Source organism: Lotus japonicus, chromosome 4, assembly GCF_012489685.1.
Source record: "Lotus japonicus ecotype B-129 chromosome 4, LjGifu_v1.2".
NCBI lineage: Eukaryota > Viridiplantae > Streptophyta > Magnoliopsida > Fabales > Fabaceae > Lotus > Lotus japonicus.
The window spans coordinates 78,464,061-78,490,779 of NC_080044.1; the positions used below are offsets into that span (position 1 = coordinate 78,464,061).

General features: G+C 38.1%; 1 protein-coding gene and 1 pseudogene across 3 annotated transcripts; one reads left to right on the top strand and one right to left on the bottom strand.

Annotated features, from left to right (window-relative positions):
- Positions 1-3,872: 3,872 nt before the first annotated feature.
- Positions 3,873-4,349, bottom strand: LOC130710445 (multiprotein-bridging factor 1c-like; annotated as a pseudogene).
- Positions 4,350-6,666: 2,317 nt separating this feature from the next.
- Positions 6,667-20,141, top strand: LOC130710570 (zinc finger CCCH domain-containing protein 38). Of its 3 annotated transcripts, XM_057559881.1 has the most exons (7): positions 6,672-6,901; positions 7,363-7,393; positions 8,573-8,696; positions 8,926-9,202; positions 9,882-10,945; positions 11,120-12,090; positions 19,897-20,141. In XM_057559881.1, the coding sequence occupies exons 3-7, from the start codon at positions 8,621-8,623 to the stop codon at positions 19,924-19,926; spliced, it is 2,418 nt and encodes an 805-aa protein (XP_057415864.1). In that variant the 5' UTR covers positions 6,672-6,901; positions 7,363-7,393; positions 8,573-8,620; the 3' UTR covers positions 19,927-20,141. The 3 variants fall into 3 exon arrangements, with proteins under 3 accessions (XP_057415865.1, XP_057415864.1, XP_057415863.1); XM_057559882.1 differs by lacking the exon at positions 7,363-7,393 and having other exon boundaries at positions 6,667-6,901; positions 8,926-9,193; XM_057559880.1 differs by lacking the exon at positions 7,363-7,393.
- Positions 20,142-26,719: the final 6,578 nt, after the last annotated feature.

Consider the following 26,719-nt stretch of genomic DNA (forward strand, 5'->3'; position numbering starts at 1 on the left):
CTCACGTGGGTAGCAACTCGAAGCTCTCCACCTTTAGACAATTCAATGTCATTACACGAAGCTATCAATCTTTGCCAAAATCTAAATCTAGGGATGACAATGGGTCACGAAATCATAGGGTACCCGCAAAAAATACTCACTATGAGTAGGGTAAAAAACCGCTAAAAGGGTATAAGGTTGGGTATAGGTAATTACCCACAAAAAATAGTGGGTATGAGCACTATAGTACCCAACCGGCTCATACCCGCACACATATGTTATTATCATTATTATTATTATTATTATTTGGGAATATATTAACAAATTAACTTAAGCTATAACTTTCAAACTCACTCTTCTTAACAAAAGTTAGGGATATATTAATTAATACTCAAAAAATAAATTAAGATAAAATCAAGAAATAAATCACCTAAATCCTAATAAAATCTAAAATTTAAAAATGTATTTTTTTTAATTTAAAAATAAATCAAAAATAAATTAAGATAAAATCAAGAAATAAACAACCTAAATCCTAATAAAATCTTAAATTTTAAAATGTATTTTTTTATGAGAATTAACCTGAGAATGACACGTGTAATTTTTTTCCAGCAAATGAATATTCTGCACCCCAAAAGATTTTCTTTTCCTCAATCTTTTTGCTTTTGATTAAGAAGAGAAAAGCATGAATCCTTGAAGCATATGACATCTTACAATTAGCTGAAGAACAAAATCAATTCATGAAGAAGATTGAAACAGAAACCCAAAATGAAGTCTTGAAGAACAAAAAACCCTCCTTCACCAATTTAAAAGGACTGTGGTGAAAGAATTGTATCTAGTGTATTTGTGAATCTTGGGGTGGAACCCTTGTGAAACAAAAAATCAAAGACGCATATCAGTCAAAAGAAACAAAAAATGGTGTAATGCCCCAATTATGCACACCCCAACAAATTATCTATATATGTGAGAAAAAAAATTCTCCCACCCAAAATAATTTTGGTTACTTCACCAATGAACTTATACTAACAATCAATTTAAATTGAACTTAAGGAAATATATAGAGCAAAGTAAGATAAGTCACCCAATTGGCATACTAAAACATGATTATATGCAAAACTAATGATTTTGAGGAAAACATGAACCAACCTTAACAATGGGCTAAACATACTCATGAAGATTAAATATGAGCTCTTCAATTTCATCAATTTGACTGACCTGTGCATCATAAAAAAAAATTAGTAAGTTGTGCATCATTCACATACAGTGCAAAAAGTATGCTTATACATACACAGCTCAAACATGATGAATAAAAAGGAGCAAAATTTGAGAAATGAATATAAATTAAGCTATCTTAAGTTTCGTGAATTTCTATAAATTATACTAAAATCTCGTTTAGAATGGCTTCACGCGCATGAATTTCTACAAACTATACTAAAACCTGGTTTAAAAAAATACAAAAGCGGAAGGAGAACAATAGAAAAAACATTACATAAGAATCAAAACATTACGTCTTCAATAATAATTCGTTAAAGGGTCTATGCAAAAATTTGTAAACTTTAAGATCAAAACACACAAAATATGTGAAATTTAAGAATTCATGATTAAATTACGAACAAAGGATAAACTGAAATGGCACAAATCATCAATCACAACATGATAAACTCTACTTCACGTAACATCATCTTACCACATACCTCTGTCCTGATCGCGACATGTGGCAGAGGTAGAAATAGCAGCTATCAAATCTCTGCGTGTCCATGGTAGCTTTGTGGACCCTCAGCACCAAATCAACTCCCTTTTCTTAGAATTAGCATTAAATAAATAATAAGATAAATTAAGATAAAATCAAGAAATAAACAACATAAATCATAATCAAATCTAAACTTTAAAAATGTACTAAATAAAGATAGATAAAAATACCAAAATCTAGCAAATCACAATAAAAAAATCATAAAACCCTGAATTAAATAAAAATATGAAAGTTCAATAAAAATTAATTATTATAATCTATCAATAAATGTAAAATAAAATAAAATATTTCCCGGACGTAAAATTAAATAAATAATAAGATAAAATTAAGAAATAAACAACCTAAATCCTAATCAAATCTAATTTTTAAAATGGTACTAAATAAAGATAGATAAAAACTACAAAATCTAGCAAATCATAATAAAAACTCATAAAATCCTGAATTAATTAAAAATCCGAAAATTCAAGAAAATTTAATTAATATACTCTAAAAATAAGTCTAAAATAAAAGAAAATATTTCCTGGAATTAAAATTAAATAAATAATAAGATAAATTAAAATAAAATTAAGAAATAAACAACCTAAATCCCAATCAAATATAATATTAAAAAAGGTACTAAATAAAATAGATAAAAACTAACAAAATCTAGCAAATCACAATAAAAACTCATAAAATCCCGAATTAATAAAAAAATCGAAAATTCATTAAAAATTAATTAATATATTCTAAAAATAAATTAAAAGACCAAATCTTATCTTTTAAAATAATATGAATCAATTATTTTAGAATATATAAAATTAAAACATATATCAATTGAAAATTATATCTTCTAAAATAATATCAATTAATTAGTTTAGAATATATAAAATTAAAACATATATTAATTGAAAATTATACCCTCTAACAAATTGACACGTGGAATAATTTTTATGAGAATTAATCTGGTGCTGACACGACACTAAAAAATAATCTGGTGCTGACACGTCATTATGAAAGTTATTCTTTTCTAATATATATTGATATTGATATTGATTATATAATTTCAAAATCATTAATCTCAATCTCTCTATTATAATAAAAACTTAATAAATGTAGTCACAAAGTTTCTCATTATAATAATTAAGTTTTCTAATATTATTCAATCACATTTATAAATTAAGACAATTACATATTTAATTTGATTAACCATTATTGTCAATTAATGAGTCAACTACACATTTTGATTATTTTTGAACAATATTGTAAATTGTTTGTGAACAATTGTGATAAACCAAATATTTAAAACCGAATAGCGTGTGTCAATATTTGAGGGTTGAGGGTTGAGCAACCCTTAACTCTTGAACTAGCTTTTGAGTTGAGTTATGTATTTCTAATTTTAATATGGTATCAGATTCTCTCCGATTAAGCGGTCCAGAGTTTGATCCATGTCACCCCAATTCTTTTAATAAAAAAGTTGAATTAAAAAGCAAATGACAGGTGGACATATGCATTGTCCACGCTTCAAGCCCAAATGTTTTTTGTGTGAGATGGCATGTTCAAGTATAATACAATATATATATATATATATATATATATATATATATATATATATATATATCGGATCCATGATCCCTTGAACAAAAAAAAAGTATAATACAAAATCATTCATATGATCCTTATCCAATAACTTACACTTTTGAAATTGGTGGTTGTTTGACACAATTAAATCTCAAACATCATGATTAGGGACGGGATGAGTAATCATTAGAAGAAGATGAGCGATCACCAAGTTACTAGGATGAGTAATCATTAGAAGAAGATGAGCGATGACCAAGTTACGACTATGCTTACATTATAATATCACTAGAATTAATTATTAAATTAAAGGCTTAATTACACTTTTCGTCCCTGATGTATACCTGTTGTGCAATTTTGATCCCCTTTGTTTAAAAGGAGCAATTTTAGTACATCAAAGATCAATTTGTGACAATTAAGTCCTTCCGTCAGCTTCTGTCCAATTTTAAACGGAATATTCTTATTTGGATTCCTTTTTTTTTACTAATTACACCACCATATATGACACATCATCAAATAAATAAATTAAAAGAAAATAAATAAATTAAATAAAGAATAAACCTACAGAACCCTAATCCTAATTTTCCCCAGCCACCGTTCCCTCCTAACTTCCTGAATCCTCCATCATCCACAACCTCCACCTTTCAACATCTTCATCTTCCTCCCCGAGCACCCTCCCCATCTTCGCGAGCACCTTTTGATTCGGCACCGCCCCACCATTCTCATACTCCTGCACCACCTGCGGCCGCTCATTGATCTGCTTCTCCAGCTCGGCCTGGCTCATCTTCTCCAAACGCGCCTTCTGAATCGCGTGCCTCACCTCCCCCGCCACGCGCTCCAGCGCCGCCAGCTCTGCCGCCTTGTCAAGCTTCCTGGCATTCGCGACCGGGCCAGCGGTTTTCCTATCGGATCCGGCGTTAGATTTCTTCACTGTCTGTACCTCTGTGCCGGTCCGCATCGCCTGGTTCACGGCCTTGGGGTTCCGCAGGTTCTGCGCCTTGGGCTTCGATTTGTGCAGCACCACTGGTTCCGAGTCCTAGCTTATGGCTCTAGTCGATCGAGTCGACATTGTTGTAACAGAAGTCAAAATTGAGATTAGAGGAAATGTTGAAAGTTATTAGAGAAATGAGAGGATTGAAGAAACGTAATTCATGCCATTATCTCCTTTTGTTCTTTTTCTTGTTCATTATCTTCATCACCCTTCCTCATCTTCTCCTTTATAACAGACAAAATAATTCCCAAGATTTGGGTAAATTTGTGATAACCATAACGAATTTGGAAAGGGGCTTTTGGGGTGGTTTCTGGGTAATTTTTGTGGTTTTTTTTATTTGGGTGAATGTTCCTGGAATTTCTATAGCTTTGTCTATGAAGTTGTTGTTGCTTCAAAATTTGTTTCCAGAATTTTTTTTTTGTGGTTGATTCATTGCAGATTAGATAAACATGAAGGGTGATTACTGATTAGTGGCAAAATGTTTAATTTTTGAAATTTTAATTAAATTTATTTTTTATTTTGTGGAGTCCTAATGACATCTAAGTGGTAAAATGTGTCAGGACCACGTCATGAATGAGCGCCACGTATGAAAAATCTGTTTGGAATTAAACGGAATCTGACGGAAGGACCCAATTATCACAAATTGATCTTTGATGTACCAAAATTGCTTCTTTTAAACAAAAGGGACCAAAATTGCACAAGGGGTATATATCAGGGACGAAAAGTGCAATTAAGCCTAAATTAAATAGTTTATATATTTATTTATTATCATCTAATGAAGTATGTGTCTCTGCTCAGTGGTCACGGGTTAGAGGAGACATGGTCACGAGTTGGTGGTATTCGGTGTTGAAATATTGGAACCTCTTTGCGACATGGAAACGACGCAGTTGAATTGTGATGTGAGTGATGAAGTGACAGGGAAAAGGTTGGAACATGGAGCGATGAATAGTTCATGTTCATCAGTTCATGGGCCTCATCCCATTCCATGCGTTTAGTTTAGTCATCAATGCCATGGGAAGTGGGTCAATCGCAGGAGCTCAAATGCTTTTCCATTTTTTAAATTATATTTTTACTATTTCATTAAAAAAAAGTACTTCTTACCTTTTCTTTAAACAATGCATATAAACGGGCTATTTGATGTGCAAAAAAAAAACCATACTTATATATGGTTCTAAAACAAATAAAAGAAGTGTTTAACGAAAGCTTATAGTATATCAATTGTGGTTCCTTCCATTTTCTTCTGGTTGTGGGGTTTCAAGTATCAGCCTCTCTGCTACGTCCTGTCCATTTGGGGCTTGGGCCACCTCTAAGGAGGCCCATTACTCTACTTAGAAGTTGTTTTCTCCCCCACATTGAGTGGGTTTCTACCACATTAAGTAATTTTGATACATAAATAAGTAGGTTTTCTAGATATTTATTTCAAGCATATTTGACAAAGAAATAAAACAAATAAAGGCAAGTGTTCTTGTATATATCTATTATTTGTATTTAAAATAACTACTTTGTAATGAAATAACAATTCAATAAGCATTAAAAAAAAACAATTCAATAAGGAATGTATAATCATTTAAAAATTAAATACATTATTTTATTTATAAACAAATGTTCCAATAAGCTACAGCCTAAAAGCCCAATGGTATCATAGCAGACCCAAAAGACCTGTCCTTAAGCAAATGTCACAAGAGCACACTTTTATTATCACTTAATAAAGAAACATTCTATCTCAACCGGTGTTTAAGCGACCACATAAAAACCTAAGACATGTAAAGCAAGGTGGCCCTGGCCCATATCAAACCATGTGCTCGAAATCTTCCATCTATTGACTTTCTTTGGACTGCAAAGGTAACAACAACGCAGCCCGAACCTATAAGTACAAAATAGTAAATTAATAATAATAAGGCTTTCGGTCCCTAAAAAATAAGGGTTCTTTTGCTTAAGCCCCTCAAAAAATATATTTTTCTGGAAAACACTCCTATTTGAAAAATAATATTAAGCTTTTGATCATTGCTGTCACCTTCCATCCATTGAGTGCTGAATCACTTAACAAAAGCTGACATGACATCGCCGACATGATTTTATAGGCAGCTAAACCAAAGAACTATGATTTTAGAGGAACCTAAAACCAATTCTTATCATGGTCTTAGGTCCCTCTACAATTATGATTTTTGAGGTTAAAATCATGGTTTTTTGGTTTAGATCCATCTAGATGATGGAAGGTCACGACAGAAGCTGAAACCTCAGTATTATTTTTCATTTACGGCTGTTTTTCAAAAAAAAATAATAATCTAGAGGAGCCTAAACCAAAGAAGCCTTATTTTAGAGGTATAAAAACATATTTAATAATAATAACAATATTTATTATTATTATTATTACTGGTAACCGAAACAAAAAGGGGAGGAACCAATCTATAGAGTTTGCTTACGAGGCGACAGGTTGAGCTTCAGTTCACTCTCAAACTGCTACCCCCCAAGTTGGGTTTCATCTCTGGTTTGATTTCTCGAAACTAGGGTTTCTCTCTCGCCGGAAAATGCAAATCACCACATGACTCCGTTCATTCATTCACGTCTCTGTAGCTAACAGCGTGGATTGATTTCTCCTCTTGCCTCTAACGCTCTTCTGCAGCACACTCGTGAGTCCTCTTAACCTGCTTCTACTTCTAGGGTTTTCTTTTCAAGATTATCGTTCTTGCAAACCGAAGATTTCGAGACTTATTCTGTGTTTTCCGTGTCAATTCTTACATGCGTGCTTCATTTTGAGTGATGCGTGAGTGGGTATTCAATATTCAAATGTCTCGAATTGTGATTCGTGAAACATGAATGAGGAACCATCAATGTTGTGCTCAATGCTTATCTCCCTCGCTTCGGATGATTGTTTGATTTAGATTAACAAAACGCGGTAGGGTTTGTGGTTTTCTGATGTTTGATTTCAGAAAGAATTTGTTTGATTTAGTCTTTCATCCATGTACAGTATACCCTGCTAGGTTGGATTGTGTTGATGCCAAGATATTAGGTTGTAGTAGAGTTGGAAGTTCCTCTGTGATTTAGTTTTACGTATATGAGTAAGAGCTAATTAGATATGATTTTTCTGCAGTAATTTGATCAATGCGTGGAGATGTTACCAGGTGCACTCGAAGTAGCTGGTGTACTTGTGTTTTCAAATGTCATTTGATCCTCCCACAACATATGGGATGTTTTTTTCTTTTCACATTTACCAATCTACATTGTTTTGTTGTGGAGTGGAAATTGTTTTAAATTAATGCAATATTTTGAGTTAACAAACAACATGCGGGCCAGTTGAAGAACTTGAAAAGATGTGCTACCTTAGGTATAAGTTTACCTGATACACTAGTTTACAGTGCGCATCAAGAATATAGAAGAGCAAGCTGGCTCTGTAGTAGAGCTCCGGAGTCCTGTCATGGCAGGGTTCATGGAAATCCTTTGTGAGTCTATTATAGGCAGTCTTACCTTGCATTTGCAAGTGGCTGGTTGCACAACTCGAATTTGTGACCTCCTAGTCACATGGCAGTAACTCTAACTGTTGTGCCTAGGTTCTCCTTCTGCATCAAGACAAAAAATTGAAGAAAATTAATGCAATAAACATCTTAGCTTCGTTCGGCTTTGTGAGTGACCAATTATTGAGTGCTGTTGAATCTTATGGATGTTGTAAAGATGCTGTACCAGTTCCCTCACGAATGTGGATTTTTCATGATTTCCTGAGAATGTACCTAGGCTTTGGGAGATCGTTAGGAAATTTGGAAGTGCTAGATTGTTGTATTTATTTGCAATTTGAAGATTCAAATTTCAAAGCAATATTGTTGGCTGTTGTGTTGAAATTATCGACACAAACTTTGAGTTCATGGAATCTTATGCTCTATTTAACTATTGGAGTAATTAGTTACAGAAGGGGCTCTATCTAAATTTAAGACTTGGATGCTGATAGTTTTGGTAATCCTTTTGCATATAGGATGATCTTTGCTTTCCTGCTTGTATTATTTATTTTAAGGGGACTTATTCGTTTGAGCAATTGTAGAATTCATGATGTTTTTCAAGTTTTCCTGGTACCTTGTTTTGGTAATTAGGAGGATTCCTGATCCTCCCTCCTGTTCTATGTCCTTATTCTCTCTTACTACTTCTTTTTGGGTTTTAAATATTATCAATCATATTTGTGAATTGGTACTTCTTTTTTTATAATACAAGTCTGTTTCTATTTCTAGCATGCCATATTACTTTGGAGAATAAGAATATTAGAAGAATGCAGATAAATTTCAGGTTTCTGATTTTTTTGGTTGTTTCTAATTCAGAGCATTCCGCATTATCCAAAGTGAAGCATTAAGGCTTTGGAAAGTGAGATGAACAAAAGTGGCAGGAAGCTCTCTTCAAAATGGGATTTGATAGACGAACGCGAATCTGAATTTGCACCCGATGGTAAGGCCTTATTTTATTTCCTTATTTTATGAAGAAAAAAAACGGCACACTTTTTAAGATAATAAGAAGTTTTTTCGGGATAAGTTAAAAACTGGAATAATTTAGTTTTAGTGTTTTTTTCATAATCTAGATAAAGTAGCTTCTATAAAAAAGCAATTTCATAAAGCACTTCGTTAGAAGCTTATCCAAATGCACCATAAGCAATTGCAGTCTGGGTGATCCTCTACAGGTGTTGCTAACAGCAATAGTACTAGTTCTAGATGGTCCTACAAGGAAAGAAATGATAGGTTAAACCCCAGAATGGAATTTTTATCCAAGGAACCTTTGTCTGGAGGCACACATTCAAATAAATATGATGGTACGAATAATGAGGAATACAGAGTTTTGGATGCAACAATTGCAAGGGACACCGATGGAAGTTACGGGATGGAAATGTCTCCAGGGTTTGAAGACTGGAAAAATAAGCACAGTCAATCTCCAAAAAATAGTTACAGCAGGTTAGTCAGGTTTGTTTCTCTACTCACCAGCGCCAAACCTATTTTTCAAAATTATTGGCAACTGAATGAGCTTCACTAATGGTTATTTTTATGAGATAATATTAGAAAACAAACCTGAACACACGTATTAGTATATACTAATGCTCATAAGAATGCTTCGGCACCTCTAAGTGGTCAGTAGTTTTGTTGAGAAGCGAAATTTATTACTTCTCAGATACGCCCTTTACATGTTCAAACACATTTTACGTTTAAATGGTTTTTAATCTTGACCATTCATGCAACATCCAATAGTCCTTGATTAAAAATCTTAGATTATGAAAAGTTAGAATCCGAAGTTTTTAGGTCCTGTAAAAATGTTGCACGCCAAAAGCATTTTCTAATTTGCTTACTTGTATGCATCAATGTCATGTACCATCCTTTTGTCTCAGATTGTGCTGTGACCCATTTCTCGCGTCTGTGTTTGTCTTCAACAGCTTGTTTCTTTATGGATACCCATTTTTTTAATTTCAAGGCTGTCTTAGTGCTTTTTGACTGCTTTATATTTTGTATCTTCTAAATGTCATTAAATTGAAATTATGCCACCCTTCCCTTAATTTTTTTAGATATTTGACATGCATGTGTGTGGATATTTCCTGATGCAATTTGTTTATTAATTGTCTGCCTGTTCTTTGGATAATACCATGTTCAGGAGTAGTCGGAGCAGGAGTCGAAGCCCTCCACATGGTTTTAAGTTGGATTCAGGAGTCAATGGCAGAAACAGAATGCGGCCCGAAGGATTGGCACAACCATGTAGAGATTTTGCTGCTGGGAAATGCATTAGAGGTAGTCAATGTCATTTCCTTCACCATGATAATCAAAATTATGAGAACGGCAGGGAAAGTAGACAAAGGCAAGATAGAGCTCCCGGGTATTCAGCTCCCCATGAGAGTGGGGACATTTCCCTTACAAGTGGAAGATCTGATGAAGCTTGTATTAACTTTGCAAAAGGAAGGTGTAGATTCGGAGCATCATGCAGGCATGTGCATCATGGCAATTCTGATGAATTCGGCAAAGTTTCTGTGGGTGAATCAAGTAGGGAAAATGACATTGATAACAGGCGCTTAGAGAATTCTTTCAAGCAGGGTGGTCGGCATGACCTGAACCGCAGTGCTGATACTCCTTGCAGATTTTTTGCTTTTGGGAATTGTCGTAATGGTAACCATTGTAGGTTTTCTCATGATAGGCAATCAGGTAGGAGCCCTGACAGGAGATTGAGGGATGATAGTTCACGGAGTAATCAAGGTGGAGATCAGGTGTCAAATAGACCAAAATTGAGTGATTCTGCTAGTTCTAATGGAAGGCTAAGAGACGATAGATGGCGTTCAGATGGCAGCATTGCTGATGTGAGTAAAGTTTGGGACGGTCCAAAAAGTAATGATTTGTCTGCTGTCTCTAATTCAAGAAAGCTGGTTGAGGACAACCAAGATGGAATCATGGGCGCCCCAGGCCATGGATTCTCTGCTTGGCCAATGAGTGATGGATGGGACCATAGCTTAGACAAGAACATGGTGCATGATAAAACATCATTTTCAAGTGATAAAAAGGAACCCAACTTGTGGGCCGCAGGAAATGCTACTGCCAATATTCACACTTCTCAGCCAGTAGGAACAGGCATTTGGCCTGGTGATGAACAAATGTCTCCTGATTGGAATGTGGGGACTTCCAGTCACTTTAAAAAAAACCATGAGCAGAACAATCTCCAAGTTGCTCCAGGTAATCGAATGCTTGATGTTCCTGTCTACACATCCTTTGTGAATTGTAAAAAACCATTTAATCTGCTTGTGGAACAATAAATTTTCAAAAGAATGTTGTTATTGCATTGACATATTGACTTGAAGAAATCCACTGATTCACACATAAACCTAAACTTCTGTACCCTTCTGCCAGGACATGGATATAATCAGAATGCTCAGAATGTAAATGCTTTGCATTCTTCAAGCTCCCATGCAGTTGGACAGAGTCAACCACCATTTTCCGTTGTTCCTCCAAGAGCAAGAATTGTTGAGGGTATGCAGAATCAGGAGCTCTTTACTGAGAAAAAGTATATTGGTGAGCCAAATATCATGGATGCAAGCCTATTACAAGTTGGTTCTAGAAATCCTTCTACTCAGAACATGGTCAGCAAAGAACAGCTTGTTCAACTTACATGCCTCACAGCCTCTTTGGCACAAATCCTTGGAACAGGCAGTCAGCTCCCACAACTTTGCAGTAATTTAAATTCTCACGATGCAAAGGATACTCCCTCCGGTAAGCCTGTTTCCATAGCATTCAGCAAGCCAGATCCTTCTATTGGATTCCAGAAGCACAATAATCCAAGTGGGTTCAGCCCAATGATTTCTCCTAGTAAAATTATTCCAAAAGAATCAGTAGAAATGCCATCACTGTTATCTAACTCTGAACAATTTGATGATTCTTGTAAGACTGCCTTTTCAGAAGAACAACTTGTCAAGAGTAAACATTTAATTCAGTTGCAGAAAGATGAAAACATTGGGGATAATAAGGAGAGTAATGAAATGGTAGCTGAAGAAAAGCGAAGTTCTCGAGGTGAGAATAAAATTACAAAAGAGAGTGGTCCTTTGGAAAGCATGGACCAAAGTGGTGGGCCTGATGAGATCAAGAAAACAAAGGATGTGAAGGGGATGCGTGCATTTAAAGGTTCATTGGTGGAGTTCATTAAGGAGCTTCTAAAACCAACATGGAAAGAAGGCCAAATCACCAAAGACGATTATAAAGAAATAGTGAAGAAAGTTACTGATAAAGTATCTGTTACAGTGCAGCGGGCACATGTTCCTCAAACACAAGAGAAAATTGACCGCTATTTATCAGTTTCGAAACCAAAGCTTAACAAACTTATACAGGTCAGTGGTGGCTCTCTTACAGATTTCAGTCATATGTCTGCAGGATTCAAAATCTTGTTATCAGTTTAACTTGGTTTTATAGATGAATGTGAATATGCATGCTGCTCCAGAAACCATTGAATTTTCTAGAAGGCTTAGTTTGGATGCTGGAAGAGTTGTAGGATAATTGTCCACAAGTATGGGACTAAATTTTGTACGGTGTTTGTACTTTTCAGTTTTCATAAATTTTATTTATGTAACTAGTGAAAGTTACAACATATATTACATCATTGGTTTTTGATATCTTCACACCAAACTTTCTCTTCCATCCCATTTCCACCAGCTATCTCTTTCTATCTCTTCTTTTCCTATCACGTCACCTATCATATCACTAATTACTCTCTCCTCTTCCTATCTCACTCTAGGTGAAGTGTATATTTGGTATTATCCCATTATTTTCCTTGAATATAGGGATACTTACATTGATCTCTTATGAAATTAGCACTAATTATACCGACACCCTTCTTGTTTGAAAAGTTACACCTGCCTTTCTTAATGCAGTGTTCTTATACTTACCTACCCTGCTATTTTCAAGAAATCGCACATACAGATCATACTCAATATCTATTATAAATAACAATGTAAAGAGATGTGTAATGTTTCAAACCAGAAGGGTGTCAGTGTAATTAACGTTAAACTCAAGGTAGATCAACATGATTATAACAACTACCAAGACTTTTCCTATTAGATGAGATCGGCTACATGAATCTAATTGTACCATAATACTATGTCATTATTAAGTTTATAAATAGACTATTTACCCCTAAGTCTCTTTTAATGGTTGGCCTACTATAATATTCCTTGGTCACCCTCAGCCTCTGACTATTGGACTATTCTCCATTCCCCACAAATGCACAGATAATCTGAGGCAAGAATCTACCTTTTTTTCTAGAATTGAAGCTACCTGGACTTTCTCTCTAATGGTTGTGTTTTTTATTCTATTTTATTTTGTGTAACCACTCATCTGTTGAAACATCATCTAAGACACTGAGCTGACTTTATTATTGGCTTTTTGCTGTCCAACATTGAGTCTCATATAACATTGCAGGTCTTTTAAGTTGTAACTATATACTAAAATTTATGTTAAGTGGTACTTTCTTTTCCACATTTGAAACATTCCTCTATTTCATCCACCCTGTTTAGATCCTATGGTTGACATCTCTCCCAACCTCCCTGTCATTTGTATCATATCATGTACCTAAGGTACTTGAAGCGTGTGGCTTTTGGTATCATACGTTCACCAATTTTCACCTTTGAGTTAGGACCTGTGCATGTCATGCTAAACTTGCATTCTACATATTTTAATTTACTTCTATTTAGGTGAAGCCATGTATTTCCAAGACTTAAAAAATACATTTAAATGTTATGCAATAGTCATGCAATAGTGCAGAAGATGTAAATATGTTATTATTAGTATTAATAACATATTCTTGGATGTGTTTGGTAAGCATGTCTTGACTCTTGAATCAATCAAAGTTGATCCGTAGTGCACATATGGAGTTACAAGAAAATCTTCTATATCCTCTCATTGTGTTCTCATACTGGGTGTAATCCCCTCACGTATATCTTTTACCGAATTTAAGTAATCCTAACTCCTTCATTTCTAGAGCTTTCCACAAAATCTCTCTCTCGCTCTCTCTCTCTATCTATCTATCTATGTAGATGTGCTTTTTTCCATGTCAATGTTGGATACCCAAACTCACAATCACAGTAAACAGAGTAATAACTGGGAAATGAACTATTGATGATTGCTTATTTATGAAATGGAAAGATTACAGAAGGGAATGGTTCCCAGATTTCTGCCCAGAGCTAAGCTCCTATAGGAAGCTAATGCTTCCTACTCATATCTCTATCACACAAAATATCTGGATACCTCTCAACCTCTCTCTAGCCTTCCTTATATTCAGGGAAGTATTACAATCATCCTCTCTCACTATTCTGTTACACCGTTACCCAAGATTCCCTTCTTTCCCCCTTTTAGAATATACCCTCCACACTTTGGGTCCCCCCTTCTCATGTTGGGCCAAACTCTCTTGTGGGCTCTTCAGCACTTCTTCAGTCCTAACAACACCTGCTTCTAGAGCTGCAACCTTGTCCTCAAGGTTGAACGAAGGAAACTGACTTGTAATGGTAAGAACATCCTCCCATGTTGCTTCTTCTGCTATCTTGCCCTGCCAATGCACTAGCACTTGAGGTACAGACTCGCCTTGGACAGTAATTGTTCTGGTAGCCAAAATAGTTGCAGGATTTATACTGACAGAAGCCTCGCCTTCCAATTGATCTGGTAGTTCTTCAGAAACCTCATAATTCCCAATAGCCTTTTATGAGCAATGATATGTGGAATACAGGATGAACGCGCGAACCTTCAGGGAGCTTAACACGATATGCCACCGCTCCCACTCTTGCCACGATAGGATAGGGGCCATAGTAACGTGCTGCGAGCTTAGCATGCACTCGAGAGACCACTGACTGTTGTCGGTGCGCTCGTAGCTTAACGAACACCCATTCTCCGACCTCAAACGATTTATCCACCCGTTTTGCATTGGTCTGAGTTTTCATCCTCTCTTGAGCACGCGCGAGCTGGCTACGTAATTGGCGCAGGGCCTCATCCCTATCAAGCAATTCACGCTGCACTGCTTCCACCCGGGTTTCGCCTAAACCCCAACGAGCAATCACTGGTGGTTTACGGCCATACACGACCTCGAATGGAGTCTGGTTTGTGGCGGAATGGAAAGTGGTGTTAAACCAATATTCCGCCCAATGCAACCAACATGCCCATGTCTTAGGTTGGTCTGAAGAGAAACAACGAAGATATGTTTCCAGACAGCGATTTACGACCTCGGTCTGGCCATCGGACTCAGGATGGTATGCGGTACTCATTTTCAAATGAGTGCCCTGTAGCCGGAAAATTTCCCTCCAAAAGTGACTCATGAAAACAGGATCACGGTCGCTGACCATGGAAGAGGGAATTCCGTGTAAGCGAACAATCTCCTTAATGAATATTTCAGCTATACTTCGTGCAGAATAGGGATGTTTCAGAGGGACGAAGTGACAGTACTTTGAGAGTCGATCTACCACCACTAAGATGGCTTCATACCCCTTAGACTTGGGTAGACCCGTGATGAAGTCTAGAGAAACATCCTCCCAGATTTGCTCCGGAATTGGTAAAGGTTGTAGGAGCCCGGCTGGAGATGAGGCCAGGTATTTTTGTCGTTGGCATGTGTCACACCCGCGAACAAAATCCTGGACTTGGTTCTTCATCCCCACCCAGTAAAGATTCGCAGCCAATCGTCGATAGGTGCGCAGGAAACCGGAATGGCCTCCTTGAGGGGTAGTGTGAAATTCCTTCAACATGGTAGGAATCAGCGAAGAGTGTTGCGAAAGTACCAACCTGTTCTTGTAGAACAATGTTCCCTGTTTGTATTGGAATTTTGGATGGGAGGTTGGGTCTCGTTGTAGGGCCTGGATTATGACTTGCAACTTCTCATCATCCCGTATCTCTGCTGCTACGAGCGAATGCTCTTCCCATCTAGGGTAAGATGCCATGGTCCTCAAATGCACATTCTCACTGACCCTTGACAACGCGTCTGCGCCCTGGTTCAGCCTTCCTGGTTTGTAGACAATGTCGAAATTGTAACCCAGTAATTTTGCGGCCCAATTTTGTTGGCCTCCTGTAGCTATCTTCTGAGTAAGCAATTCCTTGAGACTCTTTTGATCAGTTGAAACCAATAATTTGCGTCCCAGCAAGTAAGGCCTCCAATGCTGGATTGCTAGAGCCACTGCCATTAACTCCTTCTCGTAGGCAGATTTGGCTAGGTTCCCTACTCCTAGCGCTTTGCTGTAATAAGCAATGGGGTTCTTGCCCTGCATCAGAATTGCCCCGATTCCACTTCCTGAAGCATCACATTCAAGAAGGAATTCTCGGTCAAAGTCCGGTAATGCAAGCACAGGAGTTGTGGTCAGCTTTTCCTTTAACGCTTCAAAAGCCTGCTGGGCCGTGGTACTCCATAGGAAGGCATCCTTCTTTGTCAGCTCCGTTAATGGTTTCGCTATTTTGCCATAGTCCCTGATGAACTTCCGGTAATATCCTGTTAGGCCTAGAAACCCTCGTACTCCCTTGACATTCCTTGGCGTTGGCCAATTCACCACGCTAGAAACCTTGCTTGGATCAACCGCTACCCCTTGCTCCGAGATCAAGTGGCCCAAGTATTCCACCGTTCTTTGCGCGAACTGACATTTTTTCTGATTGGCCGTGAGCTGCTGTTCTTGGAGAATCTGTAGGACTTTCTCCAAGTGTGCCAAGTGGGAAACCCAATCACGGCTGTAGACGAGAATGTCGTCGAAGAACACGAGGACCCCTTTCCTCAACATGGAGCGAAAGACCTCATTCATCAAGCTTTGAAAAGTGGATGGGGCATTCATGAGTCCAAATGGCATTACCAGGAACTCATAATGCCCCTCATGAGTCCGGAATGCAGTTTTGGGAACATCCTCATTACGGACGCGAACTTGATGATAGCAGACTTAAAATCCAATTTTGAGAAATATTTAGCCCCATGAAGTTCATCCAAGAGCTCCTCAATGACCGGTATGGGAAATTTATCCGGAATTGTAACCTTATTCAGGGCTCGATAATCCACACACATCCGCCAAGAATTGTCCTTCTTTTTGACCAGAATTACTGGACTTGAGTATGCACTTGTGCTTCTGCGAATTATTCCTGCGTTTAACATCTCTTGGACCTGCTTCTCAATCTCATTCTTGTGAACATGGGGATACCGGTATGGACGCACGTTGACCGGACCTTGTCCCACTTGTATGTTGATGCAGTGTTCGCGACCTCTACTCGGGGGTAATCCCTGCTTCTCTTCAAAAACCTCCTTGTACCTAGCCAATAAGTCATGCATTCCGCTCTGTTGGTCCCTTGTCAGCTCCTGTGCTGGTTGTTTTACAGCCTGAGAACTCACCAAAGACCTCAAGGACCCAGCTTCTCCTATTCGTGACTTACGCAAGATGTGCTGCAGTGCCTCCAAGGGTTCTTTGTTTGACTGAAGCCCTTGTAACGTGACCCAGCGGTGCCCTCCCCAGAAACGCATTGTCTGTGTGTCCCAGTTAGCTAATGTATCCCCCAAAGTCTTGAGCCACTCGATACCAAGTACGACCTCAGGACCGCCGAGGTCGAATAGGTGAGGGGCACATTGGAGCTCATAGTCTCCCAACATCAGCGCAACTTGTCTACAACGTCCCCGAGCGTGGGTTTGGAAACCATCCCCCAATTTGATGGTCATCTGCGGGGTGTCATCGATTGCCCAACCCTTGCGCTGTACAAGCCTCTGATCAATGAAATTATGCGTGGCCCCACTATTGATTAGAACCAGAGCGGGTACTCCTCGAATTGTTCCTTGTAGACACATAGTCTGAGGTTGCTCCTGGGCTTTAGTCACAAGGTTGCAGAAACTCATGGTACTCATTTCCCCGTGAGCCTCCTTCTCTCGCTCTTCCAACTCCATGGCCAACACTTTTCCTTCCTCAGAGTCGTCATCTCCCTCTTCTACTATCAGTTGTCTCAATTGCTTGTCCGGGCATTGATGAAGTGGATGGTAAGGACCTCCACACTTGAAGCACTGTCCTTTCTGTCTCCTCTCCAAATGTTGAGGATAGGTTAAATGTGAAAAACCCCTATCACGTGGATTGACCCGCTTTGGATCTGTTTGGGTTTTTGTTGGTTCCCCTTTTGGGCCATTATAAGGGGGATTATAAGGGGGCTTGTTGGTATTGGGCCCAGGATCCTTTGCTCCCTTGACCCAGACCCAGTCTGTGCCACCCGACCTACTCGGGCCTCCTGACCCGCTCTTAAAACCCGACCCAGAACTTCCAAACCGGTTCCCTTTTGAGAAACCCGATCCATTCTCACCTTTCACTTCCTTCTCCACAGCGCGCGTCACCACCAGCAGTTTAGAGCGACCAACGCCTCCCAGCGCCACCAAGCTCCGTACCTTTCCACGGATTTCCTCCGTCAATCCATGGAGGAAGTACCCCTGAAACTGTTTGCCAGGTAATCGGGGGATCTGAGCGGTCAAATACTCAAATTCCGTGATGTATTGCTCAATTGAACCTCGCTGGCGTAGCTCCGTCAATTGTTCATAGACTTCGCCGTCGCCGTGACCGCCGTACCGTTCTAGCCGCGCCTCTCTCATACACTCCCAGGTTAGGTTTTCCTCCGTCTCCAGTAAACTGTTGTAAAAATGAATGGTTGGTCCATCCATACTGAGTTGTGCCAAGCTAACCTTTACCCCCGATGATGTTTCTTGAACACGGAAATACACCTCAGCTCTCGAAATCCACCCAGTTGGGTCCTTACCGTCGAAGAGGGGTAATTCCACCTTCTTCACTGACTGGCGGAACTCCGTCAATGCCTCTCCGTGCAATTGATGGGTCTGGCGCACCGTTTCTCCTCCCAGACTCAGATCGTGGATTTGTTCTAACGTGCTTGTCTTGATTCCAGAAACTCCTCCATTGTTGCGATTTACGCTAGGTTCCTCAGTTTGCACGTTTTTGCCGAGCGATCGCTCCATCATCGCGACCAGCGATGTGGGTAAGTCCTTCACCGCCGTAGTCACAGCAGCTAGAGAGGATCGCATTTCTGCGAGCTCACTCTCCAAGGCATCGATCTTGGCCTCCATGTGCGTCGCCGTTTGTTTGGATTTCTTAGATGGCATTCACTGGTTCCCTTCGAGAAGATCCGGCAGGTCGGACCAACTTGTTGGATACCCAAACTCACAATCACAGTAAACAGAGTAATAACTGGGAAATGAACTATTGATGATTGCTTATTTATGAAATGGAAAGATTACAGAAGGGAATGGTTCCCAGATTTCTGCCCAGAGCTAAGCTCCTATAGGAAGCTAATGCTTCCTACTCATATCTCTATCATACAAAATATCTGGATACTTCTCAACCTCTCTCTAGCCTTCCTTATATTCAGGGAAGTATTACAATCATCCTCTCTCACTATTCTGTTACACCGTTACCCAAGATTCCCTTCTTTCCCCCTTCTAGAATATACCCTCCACACTTTGGGTCCCCCCTTCTCATGTTGGGCCAAACTCTCTTGTGGGCTCTTCAGCACTTCTTCAGTCCTAACTGTCAATGAGAAGCATAGGTCTCGTCTTTTTTTTTTTAATTCTGATATCTTTTTAACAGTCTTCATAACAAGTGTATATCAGCATCATTATTCCTTATTTATAGTGTCTAAAAAGGAAAAGAAATGAAATCTTGATGATTCTTTTTTTCTAAATAATTTTGTTAATTTAACAAACAGTCGCACACTTTCTACTCTTATAGAAAGGAACATTTGTTTCCTATTGAAGTTTTACTTGTTTTCATACGGTGTGGTGTTGTTGCCCTGTCATTTGGTGGTGATGGATCTCTGGTTGAGAAACAAACTATTCGCTCACTAGGCTAACGTTGCATTAGCATATGTTGAGTCCTCCCAAAACTATGTAGTGGGGGAGCCTTGTGCATTGGGCCTTCCTTTTTCTATAATCCATCGAATTGTTAAAGGCTGGTTTCTAAAACATTATGAGCTCCATGCTATCTCTTATGTCAAAGTTGTTCATTTTACTAGTTAAGATCATGTCAGTTTCTGAACCTATATTTGCGTTTGAGAATTGAGACGTTTATCTGTCAGTTACCTGTGTGAACATAATGACAATTTATTACTTTTGGTTTTTCCAACTTGTCTTTATAATTCTCCTTTTGGTGCAGGCATATGTGGAAAAGGTTCAGAAGGCGTAGTGGAAGTATAGAAGTTTAGGTATGTAATATTTCGACTAATTTTGCTAAGTTATTGCTTTTCTTTCTTATTTTATAACCATATTCCTGTATCGCTATAGTGTGGCTAGTATAATTAAGTAACTTCTGCAGCTTCTGCATGTGTACATATAAACTCGGAGCTGTGTTTTTTCCTTCATAATTGTTCTGCGGAAAGAATTTGGTGTCTTGTGTTATTACACCGTAGTTTATAGCCTAACATTAAGCAGCCGTTGTGTCATATATCATATATGTGTTATTTTTATTTCAACTGTTTGATGCTAGTAAGGGAAGAGGCATCTGTTTTCTTCTTAAAGGAAGTGGGGGGAAAACCACAGTTAATTCAGGTTTCTGTTCTCTGCTGCCGAAGTTCAAACAAAAGAAGGATCACAGAAGAACATCACTTCTGCTGTTTGGGACGCACAAGAAATTGAGTGTTGATATAGCTCAAGATTCCAAAACCTCAAGATTCCAACTTGAACACATTTTTCTTATCTTGGTAGAAATACTTCTGAGTGTTGATATAGCTTTGCTATCACATTTCACTGAAGTTTAACTTCTCACTTGAATTCATCACTTTTTTAACAAAATCGGCCAAAATTAGATCTTCAGATGGATGACATCAGGATGCTCATTAAGCAGCACAAGGGGCTACCAGTAACAGCAAGTTCGACAGAGTATAGGATCATAGGTGGTGGCTTGGCAGCAGTGGGAGCGAAAAGGAGTGGAGGAGAAGAAAAAAAAGAGAGGAAAGACACAAAATAAAAATCCTACCTAGAAGATAAAGATCTTTCACTAAAAGGAGATGAAAACAGATCTAAAAAAAGTTGAGAGGTCCCTCAAGGTAGAACTTGAAGAAAGCTACCTTAGTTCTTCCGTGATGTGTTTAAGACTTGTAGAAACTACTGTTGAAGGTAGAACATGTTGTGTATCAAGTGTGGGTAAGTCTCACATTAGAAGTTAATGATAAGTTTGAGCACTTTGTAAGTGAGATGACCCATATACCAAATGTCTTAAGGTTTTGAGTGAAAGATGTGGTGTCCAACTCACTTGTGGTTTGCTCTTTAGCCCAATGTGGAGTTTTATCCCCTCAATTTTAAATCATCGCCTTTCCTTTAATTTGGCCCAACAGAACACTTGGTGACATGGCTAATATTCTGCAAGTCGAACCTGAGGACCCAAATCTCCATTTAACCAATTTTTTCTAACTCTAATCTAGCAAATAGTTTAAATTAACATTTCTATAATCATCCACCCATTCAGCTTGAACCATCGACAAGGGAACTAGAACCCCTTCCTACACCATGATTAGCACCTCCACCAGAACCCCCACCAACCGCTCTAGAACCCCTGCCAACACCTTCCGGCGCCGCTCCAAAACAAAAACCCCTTCCACCACCAGCACCATAGGAAGACATGGTAACACAAACAGAGAAGAGTGACAAGAAAAGAAAGAGAGTCACCAGAGGAAGACATAACACAAACAGAGAAGAGTGACAAGAAAAGGAAGAAAGTTGAAGGTTGAAGTGACAAATGAGGGAACACATCAACATAGAAGAGTGACGTCGCAGGTCGCGGCGCATGACAATGACGCAAAAAGGAGAGTGAAGGAGTGGAAGAATGTGTAGGGTGAGAGAGGGAAGGAGTGGAAGAACGCGTAGGGTGAGAGTGAAAGCCGAAAGGTGTTGTTTAGAGAAGTTTAGGTTTATGCGTTTAATTTTTTTTATGGTTTTCATACTTAAAAAAACAGGGTCCTAATCGGGTCATCAGGTTGTACGTGACTCAGACTCAGCCAAACAGGATTGGCTAACTATTCCATGAGTCTATGAACTTTCTCATTGATTATATGCGAGCCTACTAGACAACTATTTTGCTTCTGATTCAACATGGGGAGGGCGACCAGGATTGCAAATTCGTGCGATTCGAGGTTGTTACTTGCAATTCTATCAACCTTGCTTCATATAGTAATATTTGAAGTGCAAACCTCCCTCATGTCCTATTCTATGTCTATAGTAATATTTGAAGGTGAGGTCTGGGATGAGTCCTATTCTGTGTCTATAGTAATCTTTGAAGATGATGTATGGGATGAAGATGGCGAGTCAGCTAATTTACAACTTGTTTGTCTTCAGAATAAGCATAACTATTCATCTATGGTCCAAGATATGTTCAATGATTTCAATCTTATCCAAAAAAATTATGTAACATGAGAGATTTTTGCTTTATGGTATTCATATCAATAATCAATTGTCGGCATATATATATCCAGTAAAGAGAGCACGAGAAGACAACATAAATACGCCATTGTTTAACTACTTAGTTATGTTATGGTTAAGATTTATTATTTTCATGAAAGATATTTTCATGCCTTCAAGTGAAGTTTTTAGCAATTTTCACTTTTTTATAGACTTCCTACAAGATTAGTTTAGAAACAAAATGAAACTAATGACATTTTAATCATCGTATTTTGTCGGACCACAATCATATCTGATTAAGGGGACATCTCCATTATGGTGAAGCTAATCAATTCTACCTCTTTTTTGAAGCTAATGAATAAACCAAAAAATTAAATAATTTCATAGTATAAATAAATGAACATTCGTATTCAAAACAAAATGTGAAAGATTTCAACCTTAATGTAGAAACGTGGAGATACATGAGCTTAATTACTTATACTACCTAGCCGCATGCATATCGTTTAATATTAATTGATTGTCATATGAACAATGAATGCAACATATGTCAACAAATTAAAGATCAAATATGACAAAGGAGGCTCAAATCACTATCAAAACAATGTCTTGTTAATTAATCAATCAATGAGATCTAATTCCGTACGCTTCTTTTTTCAATCATACTTGCAATTATCGATTTAGACGGTACAAATTTGATTCCCTCTAAATAAAGTTTTGATTTTGAATCTTATCTATCGGAAAACCTTTGATAAAACAACTGGTCTTATTTGAATGTGAATGTTCTCGACTTAACCAGAATTGTTTTTTTTGTGTGGAAGATATGTGTCGAAACATAAAAAAAAATCATCGTTGTAATTGCATTCCAACCAAACCAATAGAAAAAACAAGTTTGGTCAGGATACAACTCCAAAGAAGAGCTTTCCAAAGGCTATTCTTAAACCAAACAAGGATAGAAGCACTTTTCTTTTCCTTTTTCCTGAAATGGAAGTCTGAAATTCCTCACTCTAAGCAAGTCGCTATAGTCCGGACTCTGAGGAGACCATTTTTGAGAGGTGGAGTTGAATTCCATGACACCCTTTAACTCTCTTTCTTTAGCATTATGGTGGTGGTGGAAAAAGGAAAGTGAATGCATGGGGGGTGCTGTCAGAATCTGACCCAATCCTCCTCGTAAAGATGTCCTTAATACCATATTTACTAACTATTCTTTAAAGTGAGAATCCTTCCTTACCCCACTCTTTTTATGCTCTTTACATTAAATCCCTCTATGCTCTCTGACTGGTTCCGTTGTGGAATGGAACTAAGTTTTTTTACATGATATTCTTAGAAATCCCCTTCATTACTTGTTAAATTGATTTTTTCGATAAACTTCCTTTGATAGTAACAAAAAATTCAACGCTAACTATCTTGCCAGAAACATTCAGAATGCACAGATTTTGAGTGCTTATACTATGATAGATCAATGACTTTCAGTTTTACTACCACATCTACACTGTATGTTGTTCTTGCTCCTATAAATCTATTCAGTAAAGCTAGATGTAGTCTAAATGACTAAATGTCTAATTGTGCGTGAATGGAATCAATTAAGTTGTTTTGACAACGTGTGTGGTAGGTCCAACTTGATTATTACTTTTCACTTTTTAGGATTCAATACAAACTTTGCCAAAGTGTGTAAGGGTGTATAAATGCAAATTAAATTGGCACAACCCTCCAAGAAACAATAGAAAATTTAATCCCCTTTGTATAATGTTGAATCGGAATTTTTTAGTAGTAGTTTTGTGTTGTTTCTTGTGGTTTTATTGATTTAATGTGTAGTTGTCAGATTAGGTAAAATTTTCCTTTGTTTTCTTCTCTCGCAAACATAATAAATAAATGGTCTCATACATCAATAAATTTCATACAAACAGTACATGTACATCCACATGGATTGTACAATAAATGCTATCAATGGTGCAATAATTTCCAATCAACAAAGACAATGCAAAAAAATGGATAACAAAATTAATTGAAATCAGTTTACAGGTCAAGTTACAGGCGTTAGTAGGAAAGGGGAAAATGTTCAAAAAGAAATTAAGATCCAAATTACATGAGTTTGTATTTCTCTCATATGTATCTCTAGATTTCTTTTTATGAGTATCTCTAGCTAGATGATTTAGAATAGAGTTTGTACTTACACACCAACGTGCAACAACGAAGTTAGGGTTTGTTTCTCTAGCTAGATGATTTTTGCCAAGTTCTTTTTCTGTTGGTTTTTCACTTTTCACCGACTTCACTGACTTCCTAACCTATCATTAGTCCTCAACAATTTTTTCTTTACAAGGAAAACAAATGTAGCTAAGTACTGCACGCAACCACCCTATTACAACAATAATAAAAGGGTAAATTTTAATAAGTACCTTTAGGGCATTAATAAGGAATTGAAACTAGGAAATTTTTACTGAAGAAATTAACTTCAAAATTTCTAATACATTTTTTTTATGCTTAATACAAAGAGAACCAAAGAAAAACAAAACAGGAAAAAACCCTCTACTGCCTAACTACCATGGTACCCAAGGAGTCGGTCAGGAGCAAAGCCTCCATGCCAGGGAGGGGATCATAGACATGAGGGAGTTGTGAGTCTTTGGACGCACCCGCCGCAGCAAAAAAATCAGCACAAGAGTTATCTTCACGAAGGATATGCTCCACCCGAGCCACCCAAGCGCGCTTCAACAACACACAAATATTGCTAATGAGGACAGTAAACACATGGTGCTACGATTAATTTTCTATATAATAAGTTCTCTATTTTTTATTTTTTTAATTGTGTTTTTCCTAGCTATAGATATCTCATATCTCCACGGCGGAGACTTTTTTTTTGAATGGGAATAAAAGACAACAAAACTACAAGGCTAACAAATTAAATTTCTAGCTAAATTAAAAGGCAAAACAGAATTAGGCGGGGTATCCAAATCCGTCATGGGGCACTGTGACTCCGCACCCAGCCCAGCAAGGAAATCTGCCGGCATATTAGCTTCACGAGGCACATGGAGAATCCATATGTCCCATTCACGCGAGATAAGAAGATGCAGATCCAACAACACACTTCCATATGCATGGAAGTCATACCTATTCCGCTTCAAAGCATCCACCAACTTAGTGCAATCCGAGCCACAAACAACCCGTCTAAAGTGTCGTCTCCAAACCATCAAAAGGCCCATTTGAAGCGCATGGACCTCAGCAAGGAACGCATTACCCCCAAGCGTACCCGCGTACAATCCACCATGCCAAGAACCAAACGAGTCACGAAAAACACCTCCCAGTCGCATACAATGCTGCATACTGCGAAAGGCACCATCTGTCATCAGGGAAACACCGCTCGATGCAAGCAACAACTAGCAAATTTGTTCTTTCCAAACAAGCTATTGGCGCACTGTAGAACCGAGGTTGTGTTTATAATCATTGAGCTCGTGTCGAATCCAGTCACACACGGTCTAGTTCTTGTCAAAAACATATGCATTGCTCCCTCGAGCCTGGGTCCGAACCCACCCTTGGATCGTGGGAGAAAGAAAGCACGACCATGTGAGGGCATTAAAGTGCAGCCACAACATATAGTTTTTTTATACAAATTTAGGATATATATCTGTACATTTAGTTTTTTTTTTCAAATTTACCTTTAATAAAATATTAAAATTACAAATGTTTCGACCTCCTTCACCATGTTTATGGCGGCCGGTACACCACTCTACTCCGAGCATCACCTGAATACCACCACCACCTTTACAAGTTCAACCATCTCGACTCCTAGGCATTATCTTCGTTGTCACATGAAAAAATTGTCGCAACCCTTCTTTACTATCATTGCAGATTGAGCTTCTCCCTTAACCCAACCACTACAAACCACTTACTCCTCAATTGCACTTCCTCCTCCACCGTTCGCAAAACACAACCCCTCAATGTAGTTTTCGAAGACCTCCTTCACATTTCGACTTCATCTTCTACCCATAACCACCGTGAATTCACCCACACTGAAAACTCCCAGCCACATGTCCATACCACCAATTGATCGGGTGGAAGGGGTTATTTAGGGAAGGAAGATGGAGATGAAGGACGAGGTGAGGGCAGACGATTGTTGGAGTGGATGGGAGGGCGGTAGAGGTGTTGGCCGAGATGGAACAATAGGGGATGAGGGCAAGGAGCTCCACAATGTGATGATGGTGGCGACACATGCGACATACTCAAAGGTGTGATGGTGGCCAGATAGATTTTTAAGTGTGGAATGGGGTCAATTGGAGTAATGCGTTTTTTAATAGAAAATATTAGTTGCAAATGTTAGTTAATTTCATTCAAAATGTTTACATAAGAAAGAACATTAACCAAACTTAAAAAAACCAGCACTTGGTAGTTCGACGATCAACCGCTAATTTCATTCAAAACAATTTTTTAGGAAACACAGTGCCTCATTGCTAAATTTCCATTTGCTTGGAAACTTAGTGTAGCGATGAAACTTAACAGTGAAGCGTTGTATTTGCTAATAACATTAATAATGTTAATGGTAATGATGCTAATTAATTTTTGTTTATGAGTCATATTACTGATGATACATATATATA